Here is a 26,125-nt window from a genome sequence, read left to right on the forward strand (position 1 = left end):
CAGTATCTGGAGGTGCTTGAATATTAGTGGCTATTATTTTAAGGCGGTTGATGGTCTTGGAAAGAGATGAACTCTGGGCCTTTGAAGATAACTGTTAGACACAGCTCTTGCCCTTCAAAAGGAGTTACAGATTTAGAGCAGTTGAGTCCTATTTGTGAGCTTTTTATGCTTTTTATCTTTGAGAGAAAGATACTAGAAGTTTAAAGGTTGACAATTAGATTGACTATCAAACTCCTAATATTTGTTGAAGACAAAGATTAACAGTATGGGGTTCGGGGGTCAGATCAGGTTCAAATGATGGCTCCTCTACTTAAGAGCTGTGTGACCTTGGGCAAGGTAGTGAACTGTACTAAGCCTTCTCATTTGCAAAGTGGAGATTATAGACTAGGCTCTACTGGTCAGAGGAGGCAGTACAGGAGGAGAGAAAGGCGACAGGATTAGCTGGTAGGAGTAAGAGTTTCTAAATTCAGGAGGAATTGTAAAGACCATCTAGGTGTTGGGAGAGACACAAACAAGGAGGGAATGGGGGCAACACTGCAGATGGCTCCTACCCTTTTGACCATAAGAGTAAGGGTTGCCAGGAACATAGAGGCTCCCCACCAAAGATGCTCCGTGTGTTCTGTACTCCCAAATCCAGACCCCATCCCCACCCACCAGCAACACTTCCCAGAAAACCACGTGTAAAAGAAGTAGCAGTTAGAGGCAGGGCCAGCATTGCTCCACTCCGGAGGTCTGGGGGAGTTTAGAAGGAGTCAAAAAGGAAAAGGATTTGGGTCATGTGGAATCCCTGCTGTGTGCAAGCCGGGGGAGTGCACAGCCATGCTGTCTCCCACTTGTTCTTGTGAGCACCTCTGCCTGGAAGGAGCCAGGGGCTGAAGGAGGAAGCTCTCTCCCTGCGACCTGGACAAGATGCTCTCACGCGGAGACTTCTCCAGCAGGAGACTCCCAGCCCCTGGGGCCTCCTTGCGGTTGAGGCCACATGACTAAGTCTGGCTCGTAGAATGTGTGTGGACATGGTGAGTGCACTTTGCAGAGAATGGCCTTTTAAAAAGGAAACTGCACTCTCCAGCCCTCCAGCCTTCGTGGCGCTGGACTTGGTAATGGTGGTGAGTCACGTTTGATCAGATGGGCTGGGTCCACATGTTGGGATGTGGGTGTTTGTACCCGTCGGGGGAGCAAGCCCATAAAAAGGCCACCCATTGCCCTCTATGGGCGCCAGTCTTCCTTCCCTGAGCATGGTGGGAGCAATGGCCCTTTTGCATGTTTTCAGGCCTGTTGCTCCCCCTGTTGCACTCCCTCTTGATTAGCGCTTACCCTGTCTGGAGGTCCTCAAAATGTGGTCTGGGGACCCTGAGGGTCCTTGAGACCCTTTCAAGAAGTCCATGAGGTCAAAACTATTTTCATTATAGTAGGATGTTTGCTTCTTTTTCACTCTTTCTGTCAGTAGGGTATGGTCAAATCTCCCAGAGGTTGCATATGATGGCATCACTCTGGCAGTTAGTGGAATGTGTCCGTGTCTTAAAATTTTCTGTTTGAATTTCTGATAGGGTAAATACTGATAGCTAGAACCGGCAAAAGCAGAACTCTCAATAATACTGAGGCGTGTAAAGGCGTTCTGAGGCCAAAGGGTTCGAGAACGGCTGGTCTAGTTCAAACACGTCTGTCCTCGTGTCCACGTCCAAGCCTGCTCATTGGTTCTTGGTTACTTTAAGCCTTTGGTTGAAGGGATCTGCCAGACCTTTACACTGCATTTTCTACTGCTGCTACATGTGTGGTGTATGTGCACAGGCACGCCCCTTATCCCAAACAGGACAGCACATTTTAGAAGTCAGGGAAGGCCCCTTGATCCTCTTTAGGTTCTAGGTTAAGTGACTCTCGAACTAATCACATGTCTGTTTAACTGAAGAGTGAAGAAAAACGCAGGTCTGGCAAGATCCAGAGATTAGAGGAAACCTCGGGTAATGACTTGAAGTTTTCTTCACCTGTAAACACGAATTCACCTACCTATTCAAGCAACGGTTGTCGAGCACCTCCTTGAGCCTGGCACTGGATGAGACACGTGGGGCAGGGACTGGGGCTTGCTCTGGGATCCCCATGGATAAGGGTTCTTCCTGCTGCTTGTGGGGATGTTTAACCCAGTTCCTGTTTGGTCACCTAGAGCCTGAGAGGTCTCAGTTACACACAAGTTTAAAATACCAATAATTAAAAGCAGCCAGGGCTGATTTCCCCGCGCGCAGTGGAGATTCCTCCCTCCCTCCCTCCCTCCCTCCCTCCCATGTTTAACATTAGGGAAAATTATTAAAAGCCAATGAATTTTTATTTAAGGATTTCACACATTGTGATTCTTTCCATTGATCATCAAGCTCACCTTGGTTCCTCCGAAGCTTGAATTAAGATTTATCCCCATCCTAGTCCTTTTTCAAAGAATCTGTGCTGAATCCAGACTTGTCTGTCAGCCCCAAATTCTTTTCAAGGTGAGCTGCTTTTATGAGGACTGATTTTTCAGGAAAAACATAAGCTTCTCCCAGCCAGCCAGGGGTAGATGCGAACACAAGGGGATTTGGCACTCCTGCCGGTGAGGAGGCCGCCTGGGCAGGGGCTGTGGGAGTCCACAACGCTTCCAGTTGGAATTCTGGTTCTGCTGCCTTCCTCTCACGTTCGGTGAGTCCAGGATGTGAAACGTCCTTTGTAAAATATAGACTATTAGTGTCAGTAGTAAAACAGTCAAAGGAGGTAATCTTTCCTCATGTCATCTCATTATGGCTTTATTTTCTTCTATTTGTTATTGCTACTGAATAAAGTTTGCTTCCTGTTCTTGATAAAACATAGGATTAAATGGTTTACTTTGCTCCAAACATACGTACATTTTTTTCCTTATATGTAACCCCTGATAATTTTTTTCCCATAGACTTGGGGATCCTGAAATAACAAAAAGGTGTGTGCTGGTCAAACCTTACTTTCCCATTGGTTTAAGAATGGCCATGGCAGCTGGGAGAAGGAGAGGTACAGAAGTGAGTCTCCCCAATAGTCTTTCCCTTATTAATGCACATTATATTTTCCCCAACTTTTCATTATTACTGTAATAAACATTGCACGGGTTTGCTAGGGCTGCCTTAACAAAGTACCACCAAATGGGTGGTTTAACAACAGAAATCGATTGTCTTACAGTTGTGGAGGCCGGGAGTGTGAGATCCAGGTCTCGGCATGGTTGGCTCCTTCTGAGGCTGAGGGAGAATCTGTTCCAGACCCCTCTGTGGCTTGTACACGGCGACTCCACGTCGTCTTCCCTTTTGCGAGTCGATCTGTGCCCAGATTTCCCTTTTTATCAGCACACCAGTTATACTGGATTAGGGCACACCCTAATGGCTTCATTTGAACTTGATTACCTCTGTAAAGACCCTATTTCCACATAAAGCCATATTCAGAGGTACTGGGGGTTAGGAGTTCAACAGATCTTTTTGTGGGGGTGACAAAATTCAACCCATAACAAATGTCAAGAAAGAACAAGGTGGTTCACGGATTCCTTTATTTATTTAGGAGGTAGGGTGAGGGACGCAGAGGGAATCAGAGGAAAATTACCTGTAGGGAAAGGGTTGGGAAAGGTTTGCGGGGACTGAGCTAGAAAGCAGTAACACTGATTCTATAGTTGAAAAGGAGTAGTGCACATTTGTAAGTACCTGGTGCGAGTTTTGTAATAAAACCTACCTTACGAATAAGTACAGTGGAATACTACTTAGTACATTCATACATGTTTCTACCTCTCGAGATTTTTATATATACAGTATATGATCTGTTTTTATAAATGTACAGCTTGAGAAAAAGAGACCCTTCTAGTAATAGGTACAGCATGAAACACAAAACCAACATGGGCCAGCCACATTCCAACTGAAGACCCAGAGGAAGCAGGGCCGACAGCCCAGCCCCAGCCCCAGCCCCAGCCCCCGCTCAGCCCGGCAGCCTCATGGTCCCGGCAAGTGTAAACCAGTGCCCCTCTGCAGCCGTGGGCTCAGCAGGCCATGCTGGACCTTGGCATTTGCACAGGAAGTGCCCACTCATGCCAAGCCCAGCCTGCAGAGAGCGGGTCCTCCCTGAGGGAAGGTGGCAGAGAGGAATGTGTGTCAGGTAAGGAAAAGAGGGATGAAAGAAATGTGCTCTTCAAGTAAAGGCACTTGTCAGCGGCCGGCTCCAGCCTTTCCCTGGGCCTGGTGAGCGAGCGGGGTACTGTTTTGATAGAGCCAACAAGGTCCGAGTGGACCTTACCTGTCTGCTCACCAGGTTTAAATAGAATAAATAAATCTTAGTGGATGGTTGTTTTGCCCTCCTGGGTTCCTACGAAGAGGCTACCTTTTAGGATCATTTATGGAGTGACACTCTCTTTCCCCAACCCAGCTTTTCAATGTCCTCCATGGGGAACATGCCAGAATAACTCCAGGCCATGGAGAAGCAATTGCTGGCTATGGATCAGAAGGAGAGCTTCCAAATGTCCCCTCCCCTGTCCGAGCCTGGAGTTCCTTCGCCCCGTGTGTCAGAGTCTCTGTGCACCTCAAATCTTGGTCACGTAGTTGTTGGGGAACAGGCCCTGCTTGCCTCGTAGTCGGCCTGTCCACCAGCCGGAAGGATCTGCAGGGAAACAGAGATGGCCACCGTGAACAGGCGCAAGACTGTTCTGCCTGGGGCCAAACACCCAGCGCCCATGGTGCATCCCACCGGTAAGGCTGATTTGGCTCCACCCAACTTCTTTATTTCCTTTTATTTTAAATAAAAAAGTTTGTGGTAAAAAGCAGCCCCTCCCCCACAGCAGACGCACAGGGAAGAACCTCCCACTGTTAAGCTTTTTAGGGCTGCCCAGCCTGTGAGATGAGACTGCCTGCCATTCCCGGGCAGCTGTGGCTAATGCTGAGCCAGGGCCCATGCATTCCGGCCGCCTCAACCAGCAGCCTTGGCTCTGGCGCAGCTGCTGGGCTGGCAGACTGTCCGCTTGCCTTGTGGTCTGACGGCGCCCAGTGGCGCTCCCACTCCGTTTCTTTCACAGGGCTACTCCCCCACTGCACCTTTCACACTCCTAACTCCCCACCGAGTGCTGCCGGGAGAGGCTAGCCTGCAACACTTCAGAAGCCTCACTTCCCACCTTAATCCCAGTCCCGCAACACTAATAAGTATTTGGTTCCTATTCTTCCGGACCTTCTTCTGTGATCATAAACACCCACACACACACACACACACACACACACACGAAACAGAAATGGGCCATTCTGTCTTACTATTCTGCATCTTGCTTTTCAGTACTTAACAGATATAACCTTTCCACGTCTGTATCTTTTTTTAAACAGCCGCACTGTATACCAAAATTTATATAGCCAGTCCCTTACTGATGGACAGATGTTCCCCATTTTTCACTATTAATGCAATACATGTCCATACATATATACATGTATCTTTATGCCCTTGTGCAAGTAGTTCTATAGGAGAGGTTCCTGGGTCAAAAATATGAACCTTCTATTATCCTTTATAAGAAAAATAGTTTATTTTTTTGCAATAGATAAATATTTTCAAATGTACTTTCCAAAGTACGAAAGGATAACCAGTGGAAATAGCCACCCACATCCTTTCTTTGAGGGCAAGCAAAGTTACCTATTTCTCATACTTCTAGAGCTATTTCATGTATATAAAGGCAAGTATTTCTAAAAATGACCCCCTTTGTATACAAATGATAGCATACTGTGCATATTGCATGTTCTACATTTTTAAACCACAATAATATATACTGAAGATCATTTCATATCAGTATATAGACAGCTTCCATATTTTCTTCTATAGCTGCAAAAACGAGCTATTCCCCTGTTCATATCATTTACCTATTTTTCTATCAGTTGTTGGTCCTTGTCATATGAGTTGCAAATAGCCCTCCTATTTTTATTAACTCTTTACGGTATCTTAATACTTAAGTAGTTGAATCAAATGATCTCTTATTTTACAGCTTCTTGGTTTTATATCACATTTAGAAATCCTTTCCCACATTGATGTTATTAAAAAAAAAAACTCTCCCATACTTCTAGGACTTTTATGTTTATTTTATACATTTCACTATTTATTTATTTGAGATTTATCTTGGTGGAGGGATTAAATATAAACCCAAAGTAACTGTTTTGACATGGGGATTTAAATATTGTGATAAATACTGTTAAATTTCCTCCCCAGAAGTCTATTCCAGCAGGAAAAAGTGAAAGAAGGTAATTATTTCCCTGACTGACCACAGATATTATAGTGCACACTTTATTTGCAATGACAAAACCCAGAATGTTCTGAAAATCAAAAGTTTTCTGTAACTCATTTGATGGGAGAACTTGACCTGAACTGACATGAGTTTATTTATGCTGCCACTTTCCATGGAGTGTGAGTGCTCGTGTTTCACTGGAGAAATACTGACTTTGATCTAGGCTGTTGCCCTGGAACCTTCAAGAGGTGTTATTTATATATGATATATACATACACATCATTATTAACTTCCTAAAAGCTCCCATCTCTGATTTCTGAAACTCATTTAGATAAAGAAGTGTTGCTATATCATATTTTAATCTTTGCTGGTGTCGTAGGCGAAATGTTTTGCTTTGCATTCACTGATGATGGGGACGCTCAGCTATGCGTTGCCTCAGTAGCCCTTGTCCACTTCGGGACTGGATTCTCTGTTTTATTATTCATGTGGAGGAGCTATTTATGTGCGTAAAATGTTTTTTCCTCGTCTGTTTTCTATAATTTAACTTTGCTCCTGGTGCTATTCACCACAGAAGGTTCTAATTTAGCCTTTTTATGAGGTTAAATCCTGTGTGGTTCGGGGGCTTGATGTCATCCACAGGAAGGCTTTTCCTAACCAAAGATTAGTATAACATTCTAGGCTTCCTGCTAACACTGTTAGAATTTAGTTACATATTTTTAGATCTTTAATTCGTCTAATATTTATTTTGTGTATGATGTAGATATCTAATTTTATTTTATTTTCAAAATAAAAAGTAATTGTCTATCCTTTCCCCTGATTTCAAATGCCACAATTTATCATACATTAAATAGCTATATATAGATGGGTTTGTTTCTGGATTCTATTCTTTCCCATTTGTCTATGTATTTATTCTTGTACTCACACTACACTTTAAATTACAGTGACAATTTATAACATGTTTTGATAACTTCTAGGACTCTGTATTTTTCACATATGTATATAAAATTGTTTTAATTTTACCCAATACATGTTATTTTTATTTTTAATACATGTTATTTCTTTAATACATGTTATTTTATTTTTTAATACGTTTTAATACAAAAATGTGAAAATATTAAGAAATGAAGAGAGTAATACTTAAAATTTGACATTTAAGGAGACCATTTTAACATTTTCTATAACATATATATGTATATACATACATGCATATAGCCATATGCACTTTATATTTTTACAAAAATAAGACTATAGTTTATAGTCTATATTTTGTACGTAGACTAATTTTTTCCTTTTTCCCAGGAACATTTTTTCCATTCCAATAAATATACTGTACTTTTGTATCATTACCTTTAATGAAAACTTTTTTGCATCAAAGTTCACCGGACAGATATATCAAAACTTATTTAAGCAATTTCTATTACTGGATATTAGGTCATTTCCAATAATTTTGCTGAACAAAACAGAAAAATCCTGTTTGTCTTTACTATTTCAACACTTATTTTTACACCGGTACTTCTGAAGGGAGATAGTAAATGACTATTAAAAACTGCGGAAAACTAGATGGTTAAAAAAGATAACAGTAACACCCAGAGGCCCGTTAGAGGGATGTTGTTCCAGGGACCTGGAATTCTCGGCAGAGTGAGCCCATGTGATGAGACACCTGTTAAAAGCACAATTCCTAGAACTGTCCTTGGTCACCTCACCTCTTCCTGAAAGCCAAACTTGCCAAGGACCACTGTTCACCCAGGTTGTCCTTGCTCTGCTCCTAAACCTTGGACGACTCTGCACTGTCCTTACAAGTTCTCCTGAGCCTGACTTCAGGGCCCTCTATGACCAGGCCACTCCTAGCTTCGTCTCATCTCCCACTTCACCTCCTTGGGAATTCTGCACCGTGGTTGAGTGTTGGCTCTTTTCTCTAAAACGAGCTGCTCTTTCTAGCCTCCATGTCTTCTCTCTCTGCCTGTCTCTCTCCCCATCCCTCACCACAAATGCCATTTGCTTCATTGTGCCTTTTCTATTAATAACACCTTAAGTCAGGACTTATCCTTGTTTTTTGTTTCCATAAGCCCTAATGTTTTATTTTATATAAATAAATAAATAAATAAATACATAAATAAATAAATAAATAAATACATAAATAAATAAATAAATAAATATCATATGCTAACTTATCTTCCCTACCAAATGAATAAAGCATTCAGCCAAGCCCACAGGTCACTTTTATAATGGGTGTTATAGGTTGCTTCTCCAGCCTCCATTCCATCCCTTTCATTATGAGGAGGCCATGAAGTTTGGGTGAGATAGACCTAACTCCTGTTTTCCAGGGCGGTCCCTGCCAGGTCTAACCCACAACGAGTGGTATAGCCTTTGTCTTGCTACTACAGAGCTTGGGTCAGGGATGGGTGCATGACCAATGTGGTCCAAACCAAGTGAAACCTAAGACTTCTGTCCAATGGCTAAGAGAAGAAGTCTCAGAGATTCAGATTTCAGACGTGGTTTGATTTGTTAGTCTGGAACTGATGCAGCCATTTTGCTACCAGGAGAAAAAGTAGCCTGAGAAAGGAAAGGGCAGCTACAAAGAGGGCAGAGCTGAAAGAAGCATTACAAAAATGAAAGTGGCATCTTGCTCAAATTGCGCTTGAAATCTGGACTACTGCTGCAAGTTTCCGGTAGAGGAGCCCATAAATTCCCTTCACGGTTAAACTAGGTTTTACAACCATATGTCTGCATGCTCTCTGGGAAGCTGCCCCCACCCAGCCAGCCGCCCAGCCAGCCTTGTACTTACCTTCTTTGATAATATCGATAATGTCATTGGCATTGAAGCTGAGTTCATCTGTGTCCTGAGCATCATAGGCATACAGAGCCTTGCACTGTGGCACCTGAGGCTTAGGCTTGGGCTGGGGCTTGGGTCTGCCCCCTGCTGGGGGAGGCCGACTGGTCGTTTGTCTCCGGACCCTGTGGAGAGAGGAGGCAGGTGGGAGATGGCACCCGACAGGAGGTGGCACAGCACTGTGTGGTGGTTTGGACCATGGGGCCAGCACGGCCTGCTCAAGTTCAAATCCAGCTCCATCCTTGGAAGCATATGTCGCTCCCTCAACTTCCTCTGAGAACAAAATACCCTCCCTGACAAGGTCAGTGCAAAAGTACATAATTAGCTCTAAATAACCGTTGGCTGCTATTATTGTGTCCTCAGCATATTGTGGAAAACATACATATTCGTACAAGTTTATAAAGCATATTTATACACCTAAATGAAAGTGAAACCAATAGTCATGAACCTACCCCCTCCCCCAACCTTAGAGGAACTTTTGGCGGTGCCCTAGAAGCCCGTAGGTGACTCTCCTCAGCTGTAATCCCTCCCAGAATGAACTACACTCTCGATGAACAATTCTGCGTTTCTTTGTAGTTTTACCACACACACAAGTCTCCCTAAATGATACAGGCAGTTTGCCTGTTTTAACTGCAAAAGGAATCATATTCTACCACTCGCTCCATTTTTGAGATGTACCCTGTTGATGCATGGAATTGTAGTTATTCACCCGCATTGTTTTATACTAGTCCACTGCATGGATATGTCATAATTTACTTACCCAGTCCACTGTTAAAGGTCATTTGGGATGATTCCAGTTTTATTACAAAAAAATGCTTCTGTGAATGAATGTTCTTGTCTATGAGCTGACCCAGCACTACTAATATTTTGACCACATCCTTCTTCATTGTGGGGAGGGGCTAAGCTACGCACTGCAGGCGGTTTAGCGACCCCCCTGGCCTTTGCCCTTAGGAGGCCGTGGCACCTCCTCCGCTGGTGGTGGTCATCTAAAGTATCTCCAGCTCTAGAACCCTAATCCAGGTGTTCTAGCTTTAAACGTATTCTTTCTACACACTATCCTGCTTCCAGTCACCATTCATACATTGTCTTAAAGGCATATAACTATAGCTTGCTCCTATTTAGGGAGATTTTTAAAGAGATCTGAAACAACTATTTATTAAATCTGTTCATAAAATAAAAGGAAATGGAAATATAGAAAACATTCTCCCTCCCCACGTCCCCCCACTCCCCACGTTGCTTAAGGACAAACCAAAGGAAAGCCTACATTCATCTGCTTACAAAAGAAACATATGCTTCAGATTTCTTCTAAGAGGGGTTGGGCTGAACTCAACATAGAGCTGGCTGTTAGGTCTGGGCAGGTCTGTTAACACCTAACACCTGTGGGAGGAAGGAGGCAAGGGGAAGGTCTCTCCATGGCCCTGAGTTCTGGAAGGAAAAAGCACACCTGGCTTTGAGTTGTGCTCTCAGGAGGCCAGAGCCCCACTGTCTTTGCTGAGGTCCTGTGATAGCAGATGCTCATTGGGTGCTGATAAGTAATTCGGATCATGAGAAGTGGCTGGGGGCGGGAAGAGGGGCACTGGCTGTCAGCTGGGTGGCAGGACTGTTCCTGGCAGAAGTGGGGTTCTTTGGGTGCTGCCTGGAGCTTCCTGTGTGGGAGGGAGCAAGCCCCTAAGTTACTCAGGCTCCACTCTTCTCAGGCCAACCCCCATCTGCACCACCCCACCCCCACCAAGTCTTATAGACCTTAGCGTGAGCTCCTTTCCTCCCTGTCTATTGGAAATCCCCAATCCCTGCTGGAGAAATGCTCGCTTCCCTGAAAGCTGGCTGGGCAAGCAAGCTTTTAATTAAGCAACCTATAGATTAGGGATGTCAGCATTTGGTTAATAAGAGCCATTAGCCTGAATACCAGCAGTCAGCTGATTTCCCAGCAACAGGGAATGGTGTGGAGGGTGGGGTGCGCATTAGAACACCCTGGGAAGGAGGAGAGCCTCCAGCCTGGTAGATCCAGGGAGGATTGGGAGGGCACTTAGGCGTGCGTACACACACACACACACACACACACACACAAAGTACTCATAGATGGAGATTTAGCCTTTTATACCCAGGGGGGAAAAACCTTCCACCCTTAGTGCAAGTTGATGAGGTATCTAGAGCCCAAGAGTATTGGCATTTAGGTGCTGTCCCCTGAGGAAGGGGGGCCTCTCCGTGGAGATAAAAGACAGATGACCCCTGAAAGGTAGGCATATCCTCCCGGCAGCCATCCCAGGAGTCACTCCCCGCTGTGCCTCTGCCCATCGCCTCCCATTGACCACGCCCTGTCAGTTCCTCCTCCTTCGTGTCTTCCCTGCTGGCTGCTTCCTTTCTGGGCCCCTGAACACCACCCCAGCTCGGCGTTTATTCGTTCACCTCACTTCCCTACTGTGCTCCTGCTCTTGGGAACTGGACCCAGACCCTTCATGGGGCCAACGAAGTCCTTGCCTGGCATGACTCCCGCTCGCCCTCAGCCTCACGTCTTGCCACAGGCCACACTGGCACCTTCCCACCTTTCTTCATGGAAGTCCCTGAGGCTCAGTTGGAGTTAGGACCCCCTGTCCATACACTCCTCGCTCACATCATATTTGCTGGTAAAAGACACTGCTCTCCCCCTAAGATCAGGAACAAAACAGGATGTCAGTTCTCGCCACTTTTGTTCAATATTGCACTGGAAGCTCTAGCCAGAGCACTCAGTCAAGAAGAATAAAAGGCACACAGATTGGAAAAGAAGTGAAAATACCTCTATTTGTAGAGGAGATGATTTGCACATAGAAAATCCTAAGGAACACATTAAAAGACTATTCGAATTAAAAACAAGTTCAGTAAGATTATAGAATACAACATCAATATGTAAAAGTCAGCTCTATCTCTATGTATTAGCAATGAACAATCCAAAAACGAAACTGAGAAAACAATTCCATTTACAAGACATAAAAAAAGAATACTTAGGAGTAAATTTAACAAAAGGACGATTCTATTTATATGAAATGTCCAGAAAAGGCTAATCTATATGGATAGAAAGTAAATTAGTGTGGTTGCCTAGGGCTGGGTTTGGGAGTTGGAGGGATGACAGCCAATGGGAAGGTTTCTTTCTGGGATGACGAAAATGTTCCACAATTAGATTATGAGGATGGCTGCACAACTCTGACTATACCAAAAACTGTGGAATTGTACTTTAGAGTTGATTTTTTAAAATCTCAACAAGTAAATTTTGGGGCTTTGCAGTACATTGCTGACTCCGAGTGACCTTGGCCAGGCTGTAGGCAAGCAGCCACTGGGTGTCCAGGTAACCGGGCAGAGAGGGGAGGATGGATGTGGGGAGGACTGCTGAGATACCTGTGTGAACACAGCCATTGTGTGGTTTTTGATCCCAAGGCATCAGAGGCTACTTCCTCAGGAAAGGCAAAGTGAAACCAATCAAAGGAAAACCTCAGGGATTACTGGGGAATTTGGGTTCCTGGGTAAACCCTGGGCAACAGTCAGTTTGATTATCCCTGGACCTGGAAAACGGCTACCATGCGGGCAATGTAAAGTCACTTGGACATTTATCAGTTGGCTGAATGGGGTTCGAAGCGCTCCACAGTTGGAAGGAGAGTCCAGGCAGCTTTGAGGTGGTGCTATTGCTGGGGATGAGTGTGGACTGGCGGACTGTCTTTGATGGGAAATGGATGTGGAGGCGGAAATAGCTCTGCATTTTGCATTGGGAAAAGGTTACGTGTGAGCAACCCTGAGATCACCATGTCTGGCTCTTTCCTGTTTAAATGTTCTCTGCGACCAGGGAGGGTTATAACTGCTCCAGTTAAGGCAGTACCTTCCCAAAGAGAGCCAGTTACAGCAAAGCCCTCCTGTTCCCTGGCCAGTCCTTCCAGCCTCATTCTCACACCTGAGCAGGCCTGCACTCTTCTTGTGAGTGTCCACATATGGATATCATCTGGGAACCCCTGCCTGTACCTGTATGAAATACAGGTAAACTCGCCTGGTTCTCTGCCTGCTCTGGGCAAGGCACGTGCTAGGCATTTTCATAGAGGTTGCTTCATTTTAACCTTACAACACTCCTATGAAATGACGAATGCAGGATCCTGGGAATTCCTGCTGGTTTCAACATTGGATGGCATGATGGCATATGCATAAGGTTCCCAGAGCTCCAGCCACACTGACTTTTCTGGTCCCTTGGTCTGGGCAATGCTCCCCTGGCCTGTCCCCACCCTCCACCTGTGCTGCTAATCACATTCTCTGGAAGCCCACGCCTGCTCAGAGCTGGGAATCAGTGTAATGGTACAGGAACTTGTGTCACTATTGGCTGACTCCCTATTAGGACAGTAGGCTCCGTGGGGGTAAGGCCTCACCTGTGTGTGCTCCCTAGGCCCAGGAACGCTATGTGGCCTCAATATGACTGTTCTGCTGGAGTGACAGTCTGCAGCAGAAGAGAGAGACACTGGCTTATGAGTCAGTGCACTGGGTTTGAGGCCCAGCTTTGCCACCGGCTGGCACATAACGAGGGGGCATCAATGTACCTCTTGAGGCATCAGTGTCTTCATCTGTTAAGAAATGGGGATTCGGGCCGGCCCGGTGGCTCAGGTGGTTGGAGCTCCATGCTCCTAACTCCGAAGGCTAGCAGTTCGATTCCCACATGGGCCAGTGGGCTCTCAACCACAAGGTTGCCAGTTCAAATCCTTGAGTCCCACAAGGGATGGTGGGCAGCGACCCCTGCAACTAAGATTGAACACGGCACCTTGAGCTGAGCTGCCTCCCGGATGGCTCAGTTGGTTGGACGCGTCCTCTCAACCACAAGATTGCAGGTTCGACTCCCGCAAGGGATGGTGGGCTGCGCCCCCTGTAACTAGAAAACGGCAACCGGACCTGGAGCTGAGCTGCGCCCTTCACAACTAAGACTGAAAGGACAACAACTTGACTTGGAAAAAAGTCCTGGAAGTACACACTGTTCCCCAATAAAGTCCTGTTCCCCTTCCCCAATAAAATAAAAAATAAAAAGAAACAAAAAAACAACAACAACAAAACGAGGATTCAGGTGATGGCCCAGGTCTTTTTTCTAATTCTAACAGAGCTTTACAGAGTGCTCACAACAAAATCTCTACTGTCAGATGTGCCACAGAACACAGGTCGTCTTTGCCCAGGAAGTAATCACTATTTCTGTTTCACCATGTCGCAGAGCTGGAAACCACCAGAGAAAACAGTCGGCAATATCAGCCATTTTCCAGGCTCTAAGTCAGACGGGCTGGCCCTTAACTCAGACAATCTCCTTTGCATCACTAGGTGGCGATCCTGTGTAATCAATAATGAGGAGAGAGACCGGCTTTCTACCAGCTGCCATGATGGGATTAACTCGGGCTTTTTCAGGTGCCCGGCGGCCTCCATCCACAGCCACAAGCCAACTGCAGTGAAGAAGGTCAATGCAGTGAAGAAGAGATTCAGTCTTTCTCACACAGCAAACAACATCCTTGCACCTAGGGAGCTGGAACTGGCTCAGTCCAGCAAGTGATGAGCAAGTGGTCATGCTTTCAAGAATTTTGTGGGTCAGGTCAACAGTCATTGTTAAGGATTAAATCAAACACACTTACTATTGAATTAATTATATTAAAAGCAAAGACAGTAAATACTCATAACTCAACACTTCCTAGTTATTTTACTACATTTTACCTGTATGGATGCTCTTGAAGTTATTAATGTCCGTCGCTTACGTCAGGGGGGCAACCTGCGTAACAGTGTATGGCTGTGCATGTCTTGCTAAGTCTGAGACCAGTGGTCGCCATGCTGGCAGCATGAAATCAGCCTTAGTTAAAGTAAAAACTGGTAAGTACTACAGCTCAGGCTTTTTAACCCCCCGAGAGCCAGCCGTTCACCAGCACGCCACTGTCCCCACGCAACCCTCGTGATAACTCCAGAAGTGACAGAAAGCAACACAGCCTCGATTGTTTTGTAATGGATATGCAGGAGTTAGATAATTTTGGTACTTCTGGGACTTTATATTTGCATTCCTAATAAACCTGACATGATTGAAAATTGTGCTATAAAAGCCATGATTTCATTGGGATAATGGGAGTTGGAGCAAGAATTTCAGACTCACAACAACACAATTATTTTTCCTGTTGTCATGTCAATAACAAAAGTTCACTTTAACTACATTAGCATGTAGTTATAAAACTCCACCTCATTGAGCAAATCCAGTGTTTCATTCTATGGAACTGTGGCACCATGTAATGTCGCTTTCCTATTACTACTTGACCCACGATTTCGGGGTAATTTGTACACATTGACCTCTTCATTGTGTCTATTCCCCATTAAGGAAACAATTACACAAAGGAGCTGAGCTACAGTAATTTGCTTTTACAGCAGGTCTTTTTATGAGTAGGGCATTAGACCTCGAATGCAAACACATTATAACCCACACCACAGTTTCCTGAGTGATGAAGCACGTTACATCTGTGTTGCTTTGTGAAAACCTGCGCTGCTGGAGAAATCCTGTTTTCATGGTGGGGGAGACCAAGTGGTGCCTTTGCCCTGAGACCTCCAGCTGCCGGCCGACATTTGGACCCTCGTGGACAGCTGCCCCATCTCACAAGATGCCAAAAGCCCACAAGAAAACAAAACCCCAAATGACATCAATGACAACAAAATGCTCTAAAGTGAGGGTTTGTTTGTTCGCTCTCTCCTGGGAATGCCAGCTACTTTCTAAGGGATGAGTTGTTCCGGTGACTGGAGCAAAGGCTGTTTAACTAGACAAAGACCAGAATAGTACAGGGGCAGAAGGAGTTTGGGACTTTACCTACATCGTCCAAATGCAGCTAATGTCTCTTGCAGTATTACCACACAAATCTCTGTTCTGCTGTTGCTCTGTGCCCACAGAGAGCAGCATAGCGTTTACATGTGTGTGACACAGTGTATGTGCTGTGGGGGAAGATGTCTCCCTGACTGGTCCCCTTGTCTTGGATTCCGCAGGCTGCCCGTCCCCTGTTAAAGCCAGCAATGCCCCAAGCTTAGACCCTCACGGAGTCCAGAGCTATGCACGTCAGAGATTGCAGTGCGTGACAGGAAAGCCACTGGGCCACTGGACACCCACTTTTCAATCCTGGTAGAACATTAATATTTCCCTGCAAGACCAAAGCACATGAATAACAATAATAAAACAAATACAAATAAACTTTCAAGTTGCATAGTGTCTTACAGTTTACAAAGTTCTTATTTACACTTCAAATAATCCTGAGGTGTGGTCTTTAAAATTATAGTTATTAGCCCTGTTATACAGGTAAGGACACTAAGGTGTAGAAACATGAAGCGACAAACATGAGGGAGCACAGCTGGTAATTAGTGAAGCGACCCATGTGCCAGCATGTGGCACAGAGAAGGCATGTGGCCCAGTAAATAGTCAATGAATGAATCAAGGAAGGAACAAACACATGGCCTGGGACTCACACCCAGTCTCTGTAACCAGGAATTGTATGCTACTGCACACGTCAGGCCACCTTTTGTAAACTTCTCTGCAGCCCCCACACCTCTGGGGCAGTGGGCGTACCTGGTCCATACCAACGTCAGCTGGAATTAAGCTTTCAGATATCACTTCTTTGTTCTGCAGATGTGAAATTTATGCCTTGAAATTCTAAGAAGGAAAATAATGGCATTTTGTTTCATTGGCTCTTTAAAATATGCTCTGTTCCAAAAGGTTGAATCTATAAACATTACTGGAAATGTGGGACTGGATGCCAGGAATTCCTAAGCTTCGTGTCTGCCTGGGCCAGGATACGGCTCCTGCTCCTGCAGATTAGGGGTTGAGAAATATTGCTATTGGACACTTGTTGGAAATTTTAAGCCCCTTGAAAATATGACTCCATTAGGAGAATCTTGTCAAGAGACACACAGGCAGCATTTACATTTTTCTATCGATCCCGCCTTTGTGGCATGGCCAGAAGCCCTACCACTGAGCATTTTCAATTTTTTCTTGTTTCTCCAAACTCTAGTTCGATTACTCTCTGGAGTATCTCGAAATTTCCTGAAGTTGTCCTCCCATGAAATAGACCACAGGATTGAAAAGGCCAACAGAAAAGACATTCCCAGTCTGGGTTTTAATACTTCCAGCAATGAAGTCGAGGTAGATTATGTACGTCTTGGTGATAGGAGGGGAAATATAAAGCACATGTGACTGGCACATCAAGTGTTCCTATGAAGTCAGAACAAAAGCCAATGATGAGCTGCTTATTTGATTCTTGCTTAACCTGTCCTCTTTCCCTGAGAATCACAAAAGATCTTTAAGCCGAACCAGACTTTTCAAAAGGCATGCTAAGGGAATGCGAGATAACGATCCCTCTACATCTCTGTTTTCTTGGATGATGGTAACGATGACCACAGAAAGAATAGCTACCATTTCACACACGTGGCAAGGCAAGGGTAAAGAATCCAATTGGGATGGTAAATAATTTAGTGAAGACTTCATGCTCTCTCCAAAAAAAACTTGACTGAACCTAAAATAAACTGACAAAGATTTTCCTGAATTAACTTGAGGTGCTAATTACACCATTCGATTTTATCCACATTACACGATCCAAAAGAAATGACTGCTTATGATAAATGTGTCTATAAAGAAAAGTGCATCGGGGATGAGAAAGGGAAAGGAAAGACAAACCCCAGGGTGAGAAAGTCAAAGGAGAGAAAGACTGTGGCAATCTTATTTACCTGGATTGGCAAATTCAAGATCACTGTTTGGAACTGTGATGTATAATGTATAGGAATTTTCGTGTTTATGGAAAGGTACAAGCTTGGGATCCCAAAGCTCGCTGCTGGCTCCAACAACCTTCTGCGGAAAAATGCAACTCATGTTTCCTTGGCACAGAGGAGCTGTTAAATGCAGGTAACCATGAGGCTTTTGAAATACATGTCTAAGGTCCCTGGCAACATTAGAAATTGTTTTCATTTTAATTTTTATGTGTTTTAGAATATAAATACTAAGAAAAAGCTTGGCCCTTTGACCAGAGTACCATTTCTGAAGGAATGTTTGCACCACAATAACTTTAAGTGTACAATGAGGAGACTGGCGGAGACTCTTGTAGCTACCGCCCTCTGCGTGCGTAATAAGATCATGAGTTTTACACACAATGGAGGGGAAAACCGTACTGCCTGGGAGACAGCTGTGGAGGTACCCTCTGCTTCCAGCCTCACAGCCATCGCCAAGAGAGCACCATGTATGCCTGATCTTTAGGCCTGGAGGTGGCAAGGAGTGTGATAAGATTTAAATAGGGAACTCCAGAGCTGAGGGCTGGAAGGGAGCAGCCTCGGTTAAGACACAATGTTCCTAAATTGCCTGCTTTTGGCTGACAGATGCTCCCAGCTGGCTGGTGTGCAAGTCTGTAACCAGCAAAGCAGGCTGGAAAGATGATTTTGCTTGCCAAACCCAAAGCAAGTAGGAAGCTAACAGACAGAGCTAAGAGATTTGATGTATTTTGTTGATTGATTTTAATCCCCTGTCTACTTTGGGACATTCAACCGGGCCCAGGAAGGGTTGTTTGAGTATTTTAGTGATGTCCATCCATCTGAAGTGTGTAGGTCTGGGTTACGGAGTAAAAATCCTGTTGCTTTAACATCACCCTTTCAATTAGCAATAATCGCGCCTCGGATAAACCTCATTGGCTACGATATTGCCACTGCGCAAAGCTAACATCACCCTTTCAATTCACCTTTACACAGACCCTTCCTTGGCTTTGTCCAAGTCAGACTGTGGTTTTCAAAATGCGGTCCCTGGATCAGCAGGAGCATCTGAGAACTTGTAAGAAATGTAAATTTTTGGGTCCCGCTCTAGACCTACTGAATCACAAACTCTGAAAAGTGGGCCAGTAAGTTCCCTGGGGCCTCTGGTGTACATTCAACTTTGAGAACTATTGCTTTAGCTTAGACCAAGCCAATCAGGTAAACCATGATCATTAGAACCGGGGATACAGCTATTTACACAAGAATGGGGGGCGGGGGGGCGGAGAGAGCAAGAGAGATCTAATAAAGGGTGGCAGCCACTCCACTGATGACTAGCTGTATAAAACTAAGGTGCTTCCGTATCTGTAGCCCGGACAAAGATTGCCAGGGGAGAAGGAACACCAAGAGAGAACGTGGTCAAGTTCCCAAGCGCTTTGTGGTCTTTACAAGAAAGATGACAAAGAAGGAAAAAAGTCTCATATTGGGGCCTGGAGGTGACCGGGTGGCTGCCCACCAGAGGAAGGAGCTGTTGTTTTTCTCCCAGCACTGCTCTATTTTGTACACAAGTCTCCTGATCGCATCTGAAACTAGTTCATTCTAGAGACATGGAGAAAATGGAAAATGGAGGAAGGCATGAAGGAAGCAAAGCATGGGCTGGAGCAGGCCCATTATCGGGTTCAGCAGGAAGAACTACTCCAACACTGAGAATCCTGCAGAGTTGGAAGATTCCTTAAAGATCACTAGTTCAGTTGGTTGTCTCAGCACCACCTTCGTCACTGTCACCACCATCTTCATCATCAAGCTGCAGTTGACTGACTAGCCTCCTACATGCCCAGTACCACGGTAAGCATTTTATGTATAATTTCTAGTCCTCCCAACAAGCTTGCAAGTTTGGTCGTATTGCATCAGTGTACACATGGGGAAAATGAGGCTCAGAGAAGACAAGCAGCAGGTCTAATATTAGACAAGTAACAGAGGCTGAAATAGGACTGTCATCCTTCCCTAGCATTTAACAACTGTAATATTTCACTGTAGTATTCCCGCCTGTTGATTTCCATCTACCCCATGCCTGTATACTTCCTGGGACAAGGTGCTCCTCACATCCTAGGGCAGTTTTGGGCTCCTAGAAAGTTTTGTTTCTTGGTGACAAAATCTGCCTCCTGGCAAAGTTCACTCACTTGTCTTGAGGGTGGCCCCAGCTGTATGCCTGGCGACTGTACACGACACATCTAATCCCCCTTTCACGCTGATAATTCTTTGAATATCTATAGAGTTCCAAGTATCCTCGCTTCCTCCAGCTAAAAAGCCCGGGTTTCTTTTTACTACTCTTCATTTTCTGTTCTAGAAAGGCAGAAAGTCTCTCATTTTAAAGCCTTTAAGTTTTATATTCATAAACAAATGTCTGTCTCTCATAGAATGCTGGGATATTATTCTCAATGTTTCTAATGACTCTTTGAGCTATTGTATTCATGTAACTGCAGGTACAGACATAAATCAAAAATGCCATTATTTCTCAAACATGCCCAAGAGCAAAAAAGGTCACCGAGTAATCGAATCTCAGTGCCAAAGGGGACCTCTCTCCTGAAGCTCCGAAGATAAGCCCTCTCTGGAGAACAAGCTGTGTGCTATCAACTTGACTGTACTTTTAGAAATGCCAACCAAGGCCTTATGGCCTTCGGTCTTGGATTACAACATGTGGGTGGAAAACTGGGTTTCAGAATTATGCATAGACAGCTCAGGGAAATCCATGAACCTTGGTGTGACTGATGGAGATGGAGGTCACTGGCTTCACCCGTGAGTGGTGGGAATCTTACCCTGCAGCACCCTGGTCTGGGACCTTGAGGAAATCCAAGCTCTCCGGCGTCTGTGACACTCGGTCTGAGCCGGTGGACTGTTGTCGTGGCAAGGGCGGGCGGGCCATGGAGGTGTACAGGCTTTTCTGATTTGACCTCTGGTTTCCAGGAGCGTGGGGATGTGGCACAAACTGGTTTTTGATAACTCCATTCTGATGGTATCCTAGAGAGAGGAAAAGAAGAGAAACAAAGCTTACATTTTATAATCCTTTTCTAAAGGCTCTCCAAATTTCTTTCATCTATTAACCAAGAGCAACTTGCTTAGCTCCTCCAGGGCGCAGTTACCTCATCTGAAAAAACGGAGGGCACAATTGCTAATAGATTGTGAGGAACAGAGCTAACACATATAAACTGCCCAGTGAGTGCCTAGAACATGGCAGACACTCACACATACTTGTTGAACTTGACAGTAGAATCATCAGATGTTCAGGGTTTCACAGCCCACTGTCAAGGAAAGGTAAGGTTGAAACGAGCTGGCAGGCACATTCTTGGTTCTAAGAAAAATTATGAGGTTATGATTCCAGGGGCTGGCAGGCAGCTGTTGAAATAGCTGGACACCCATTCTCAAAGAGTCAGTCTTAGGTGCCCTCTGCAGGAACCTGTTGTGAGAGGTGGAGGGCGCACTCTACACACACAAGAAAAATGTGGCCACTGGTTTGATCAATCCAGATAGAGCAAGCTCTCTTAGCCAAAAAATGGACCTAGTCACCATCACATCATCTGGTAAGTAATGGATGATGGTTATGGGGTCCCAACCACGGGCCGTGGCTGGAAAGGGCATTATCATTCCATGCTATGTATGAAGAAGCCCTTATATCTCCTCCCAGTGGCAGATGAGGGCAGCAGTGAAGAAGACGTCTCCTCAAGACGCACTTTGGTGAACCCACCGTAAAACCTCTTCCAGCTGAATTACGAGAGGAACTCTTTGGTACAAGTGGGATGACCTTAGTTTATAAGAGGGACTAGGGGCTCAGTTTTGTCTCTGCCTGTGATAACTACATTGATCATGAGCAAGGTTTATTACTTTTCAGAATGTCAATTTCTTCATTAAAGAAAGAAGGAGCTTGGTGAAACCCCAATTGCTACCAAGCGTGACATGGACAGGAGAGGGGCATGCAGAGCGGGATGAGCTCTAGGGCCGTGATGCTCAAAGGGGTGTCCAGAGGTGGGCCACTCCATGCTGTTCCTTACCCACTCACTGGCCATAAGTTCCGAAATTAAGAATAAGCATTTACAAATGTTCACAGCAGTTTCAAAGACACATTTCATACCTGTTGAATCTAATAAGAAACTTTGGCTTATATTTTGAATGCATTTAAAATAACGTTCTAGTAATTTTATTATATCTGACCAAAGTATGGTTTGTGATGAATTGAAAATTAAGAAAAAACAATAACAATAACCCAGGTCCTTCACCACAGATAGTATGAAAAGTGCCGATCTAAGGGATTTGGGTCCAACTGCCTCATTTTATTTATGAAGACTCTGTCATGTAGAGAGGTTGGGAGCCATGTTGAAGGTCAGGTATTTGGTGTGGGGTGACTTTGGCCAACCTAACTGAGGCAAATGCGCTCTTCCAGGTGGTCTGGCCAGGAGTTTGCATGGGGGCTGGCACATACTAGTAACATGATATTATCCTGGTGCTCTTAGGTTACTTTGTGCTTGGATTTTCTTCAAGGATAAAGGCAGCTGGGCCAGGAAGAATGGGGATGCCAAAAGAGATGAGAATTGGCATGGGTGTCCATACCTTAGCACACAACTATCAGGTGCCAGCACAGAAGACAAAAGAAATGCTTTTTACTGCTTATCTCAGACACTGCTACATCTTACAGTGATGATCTGAGTCAAGTGTGGTCCGAAGACGATCCTCTTAGGCTTAGAATCCTAAACTTATTAACATCAAACCTTCTGGGGGCAGTTTTTTATTAACTGAATTTTGTGAGTGATGGAAAACTATTTCATAAATGTTGAGAGAGCCCTTCAAACACTAAACAGATTTTTAAGGGCAAAGTCTTACATTTATTTGAGTTTAGATTTTATTGACCACATGTTATACTTTTATCATAAAAAGAAATATGAAACATAAGATCTAAACATTTTTTGTATCAATTTTGTAATTCTTTCAGCTATTACTTTATTTTTTGGAGCAGTTCTCCTAAAGCCTATCTGATGAAGAAAAAAAAATTTCTGCTTATTCATTAAGCTGTAAACTAGCTGCAGAATATCGTCATGGTATTTGACTCGAGCTGACTAATGGTGGTGGGATTATATCTGGAAAACTCCTATTTCTATAAAGACATCATCCTATAACTTAAAAGCTGACAACATTCAGGTTTTTAAGGGCAAAGAACCCCTTTTTCTGTTACCGATCGAGGAAGCCTTTCTTAAGGGAGAAATATTGCTAGGTAATGAAATCCAGCCACAGTTCAGTCTTACTAGCTCATACTCTCCCTGAATTTCAGGGTCACAAGTAGTGATTGTGTTGGTGGGAGTACATCTGGCTGAAATGGCTCCTGGTTAACAAATAGGTGTGCATTTATTTGTTAATGGGGTTTCTTCCCAAATACATTTTATAAGTTATGAGTCCAGGATAGTGGTTCCAGTCGATGGCACGTGCTTGGCTTACCTGGCGGGGGAGGGGCAGCTCTCATTGGGTAGTTGGCATTGTGAGTCCCACTGGAATAACCTCTGTTTTGGGTGGTGTTCCTTCTGGTAGGACCTGAAATAACCAAGCATGACAAAGTTACAATCAGTACTACTGGTTGGTTTTATAGCTCCTGATGGTTTTTTTGCTTATGGAAAAACCTGTGAGAGGCTGGAATCCAGGTGTCGGTCCGATCTGCAGGAGACTAGTTGCAGTGGAGAAGGGATATTTTAGGGAAATATTTGCAGTAGCTATTGGATGGGAGGGGCTGGAGGATGTGTTGAAGGTATGACTTTGAAAGGTTAGAGACAATGGCTTTAAAAAGAGGCATTAATAATCTTACAAAGGTGTTTCCATTTTTGTAGACTTTCACAAGAGGCAGGTGTGACACTTTAATAGTCCTGTTTTGAACACAGCACAGAAACTGACACGCAGATGCTGCATATTACAGCCACCCGCAGGAAGTCCGTGTCAGCTCTATGTGGACCTCTGCTTCTGTCAAAAGCCTTTCATGCAAGTGTTTGTGTTCCAGCCTTCCAATTAAATGCAGAGACCACAAAGGGTAGAAGCAGCTTTGTTCCTTCACAGACATAAAGGATTAGAAAACAAGCAGGTGCTAAACGGCACAGCCACTGGTGAGGTCTGGGCCGAAACGTATGTATTGGAAAAGAAAACAGTAAACAAGTTCTCAAATGGGACATGAGGGAGGGTAGGATCAAACTAGCTGGAAGAGGGGTCCAGAGGGAATTCCTTATAAAAAGAAGAGCTGAAGAATGGAGAAGAGCAGGAAGTGACAAGGCACGAACAGCACAAAGCAAAGGAGCTGGGTCTCAGTGTGCTGGACCAATGTCGCTGTATTAGACAATGAGACAATGACGTGTGCGTACACACGTCCTGCTCATTACCAGCAGCCTTACTTTGCCATGCTCCGTGCCTTGGAGTGTAAGCCCAATGGACCTCTTCACTTGGGCTGCTAGGCCTCTGCACCCCAGCTGGGTCTGGCCAGTGGCAGGAACTGGCAGACTGGAATTCCAGGAGAGAATTTGGGGTATCTATTCTGCTGCTTCCTGCCTGCATCCTTCAGCTCAACTCTGTCCTCGTTCTGCCCCTTCAGGCTCAGGGGCGATGACAGTGTCCTACTCTTTTTTGTCCCTGGTCCCCACTTTGTTTCCTCATCCCTGCCCACATCTCTGGAAAGAATCCTTTTATTTAAAAGTCGTTTCAAAAATCCCACCTAAATGTACTGTCTATTTTCTGCAAGTATCAAGTGATAACACAGACATACACCAAGTGGTTGTTTCCCTGTATTTCTCTGTACTGTATCAGTAGTTTACAGTGCATGCCAATGAGTACCTTTGTAGACATAAAGCCCTATTTTATATCTGCCATACTCTTCATCGACCATATATATGGACTGTATTTTATGAAGATGTCTATTTTATGTAAATATGTAGCATATATGATTACTCTACACTGTGCATTATACACACAAATTACAAACGCCACTTACAAACAGAAAAGGAATCAAAGGCCAGTGAAGGCGTTAGAGTGGGGTATGCACAGTAACATAGAGAAACCATGTACCGAGCAGGTAAATGCAGCCAATTTCTTTAAAATTGACAGAAAGGATACGTGTTTGTTGACAACATCTAACTGGAAAGGGCTGGAAAACTTGAAGCCAATCAACTGATTTGTTTTAAACACAATTAACACTGTCATGCCAGGATCACCAGACATTACTGAACTATTCAGAAAGGTTTAACCTGCCCATTTGCCTTGATGTTGGATTCGTCTAAAACGTTTGAATCTGAAGAAAGCGCCAGCCACAGGACACAGCAGAGGTACTGGTTCTTTGTCCCGCAGATCTGTGCACATATTATGAGCATTTCGCGAGAAGTGAGTCTGGAGTAGAGCAGGGTGAGGGAGAGCCAGGCAGGGCCGGCTCGGGAGCCCAGCGTGGTTCTGCCCGTGGGGCCCACAGAACACTTACGGGAGTTCTTGGGCAGCCCGGGTCCGATGCTGACCTGCAGCACTTTGTTACTGGGCTTGAGGATGGCCAGGTCCCCGAAGCCTTGGTGGAACTGCACCTGCCGAGAGCCCCCTGCGCTCCAGGGACCCCAGTTCTCCTTTTTCAACTTGAGTTCAAGCCTGCGACAAGCATATTTGTTGGAATTAACAAGTCGGAATGAAGCTGTGAGAAGAGGGGCTCACAGAATCCAGCATGGAGTGCTGCTGCTGGGTAAATGTGCTATAAAAACATGGCAAGACCAGATAAACGAAACCAGCCCAGGGCCGTGAGGATGGGGCTGACAGCATGGGTTTGGCAAGATGGCACGCTGGGGCCCAACACGTGAGAAAGCAGTCATTGAGGGAGGTACCCCATTACAGGTGCCCATGTCACTCTGCAGGTGCCGTCAGGTGGGACTGCCTGGGGGACAGAAGGAAGGGGACAATTTCCAGGCCACATCTGCTGTGGTGTGTCCTGTTGTCTCTCTCAGATTCCCCTGGGTCAGTATTTGTGGAAGACTGAGAGATGCCAGTCACATTAGGCTATGCCTCCTTAACTAAATTCTATTCCTCCAACATCACCCTTTCCCAGGTAGAGAAGAGACAACACTTAGCAACCAAAATCTAAATAGAAGGGAAGTTTACTCACACCTCCAAGGCCAGTTTTTATTTTTTCACATTGCCTATGTGCCTACTTAATGCAGTTCCATATGCTGCTTTTTAAACATACTTTCTCATGATATAAGAAAAATCATAATTTTAAGTAGCTGCCTATTATTCTATCGAGTGGCTTGGCTCTTCATATTTTTCCTTTTTTTTTTGGAGTTATTCCTTTATCATAAATTCCCAGA

At 44.8% G+C, this 26,125-nt stretch overlaps 1 protein-coding gene across 2 annotated transcripts in view; it reads right to left on the reverse strand.

Annotated features, from left to right (window-relative positions):
- Positions 1-3,494: 3,494 nt before the first annotated feature.
- MYO1E (myosin IE) overlaps positions 3,495-26,125 on the reverse strand; it is a 171,143-nt gene continuing 148,512 nt past the window's right edge. Inside the window, exons 24-28 of one of the 2 annotated variants that reach the window (XM_081047466.1) lie at positions 25,258-25,415; positions 23,250-23,342; positions 20,585-20,786; positions 9,000-9,169; positions 3,495-4,620 (exon numbers count right to left, since the gene is read on the reverse strand). In XM_081047466.1, coding sequence (XP_080903592.1) covers positions 4,544-4,620; positions 9,000-9,169; positions 20,585-20,786; positions 23,250-23,342; positions 25,258-25,415 — 700 coding nt within the window. In that variant the 3' untranslated portion in view covers positions 3,495-4,543. The remainder of the gene's footprint in view (positions 4,621-8,999; positions 9,170-20,584; positions 20,787-23,249; positions 23,343-25,257; positions 25,416-26,125) is intronic. The other variant, XM_081047467.1, reaches the window with a different exon arrangement.

The sequence above is a fragment of the Rhinolophus hipposideros genome (assembly GCF_964194185.1).
Source record: "Rhinolophus hipposideros genome assembly, chromosome: 5".
In the NCBI taxonomy this organism is placed as follows: Eukaryota; Metazoa; Chordata; class Mammalia; order Chiroptera; family Rhinolophidae; genus Rhinolophus; species Rhinolophus hipposideros.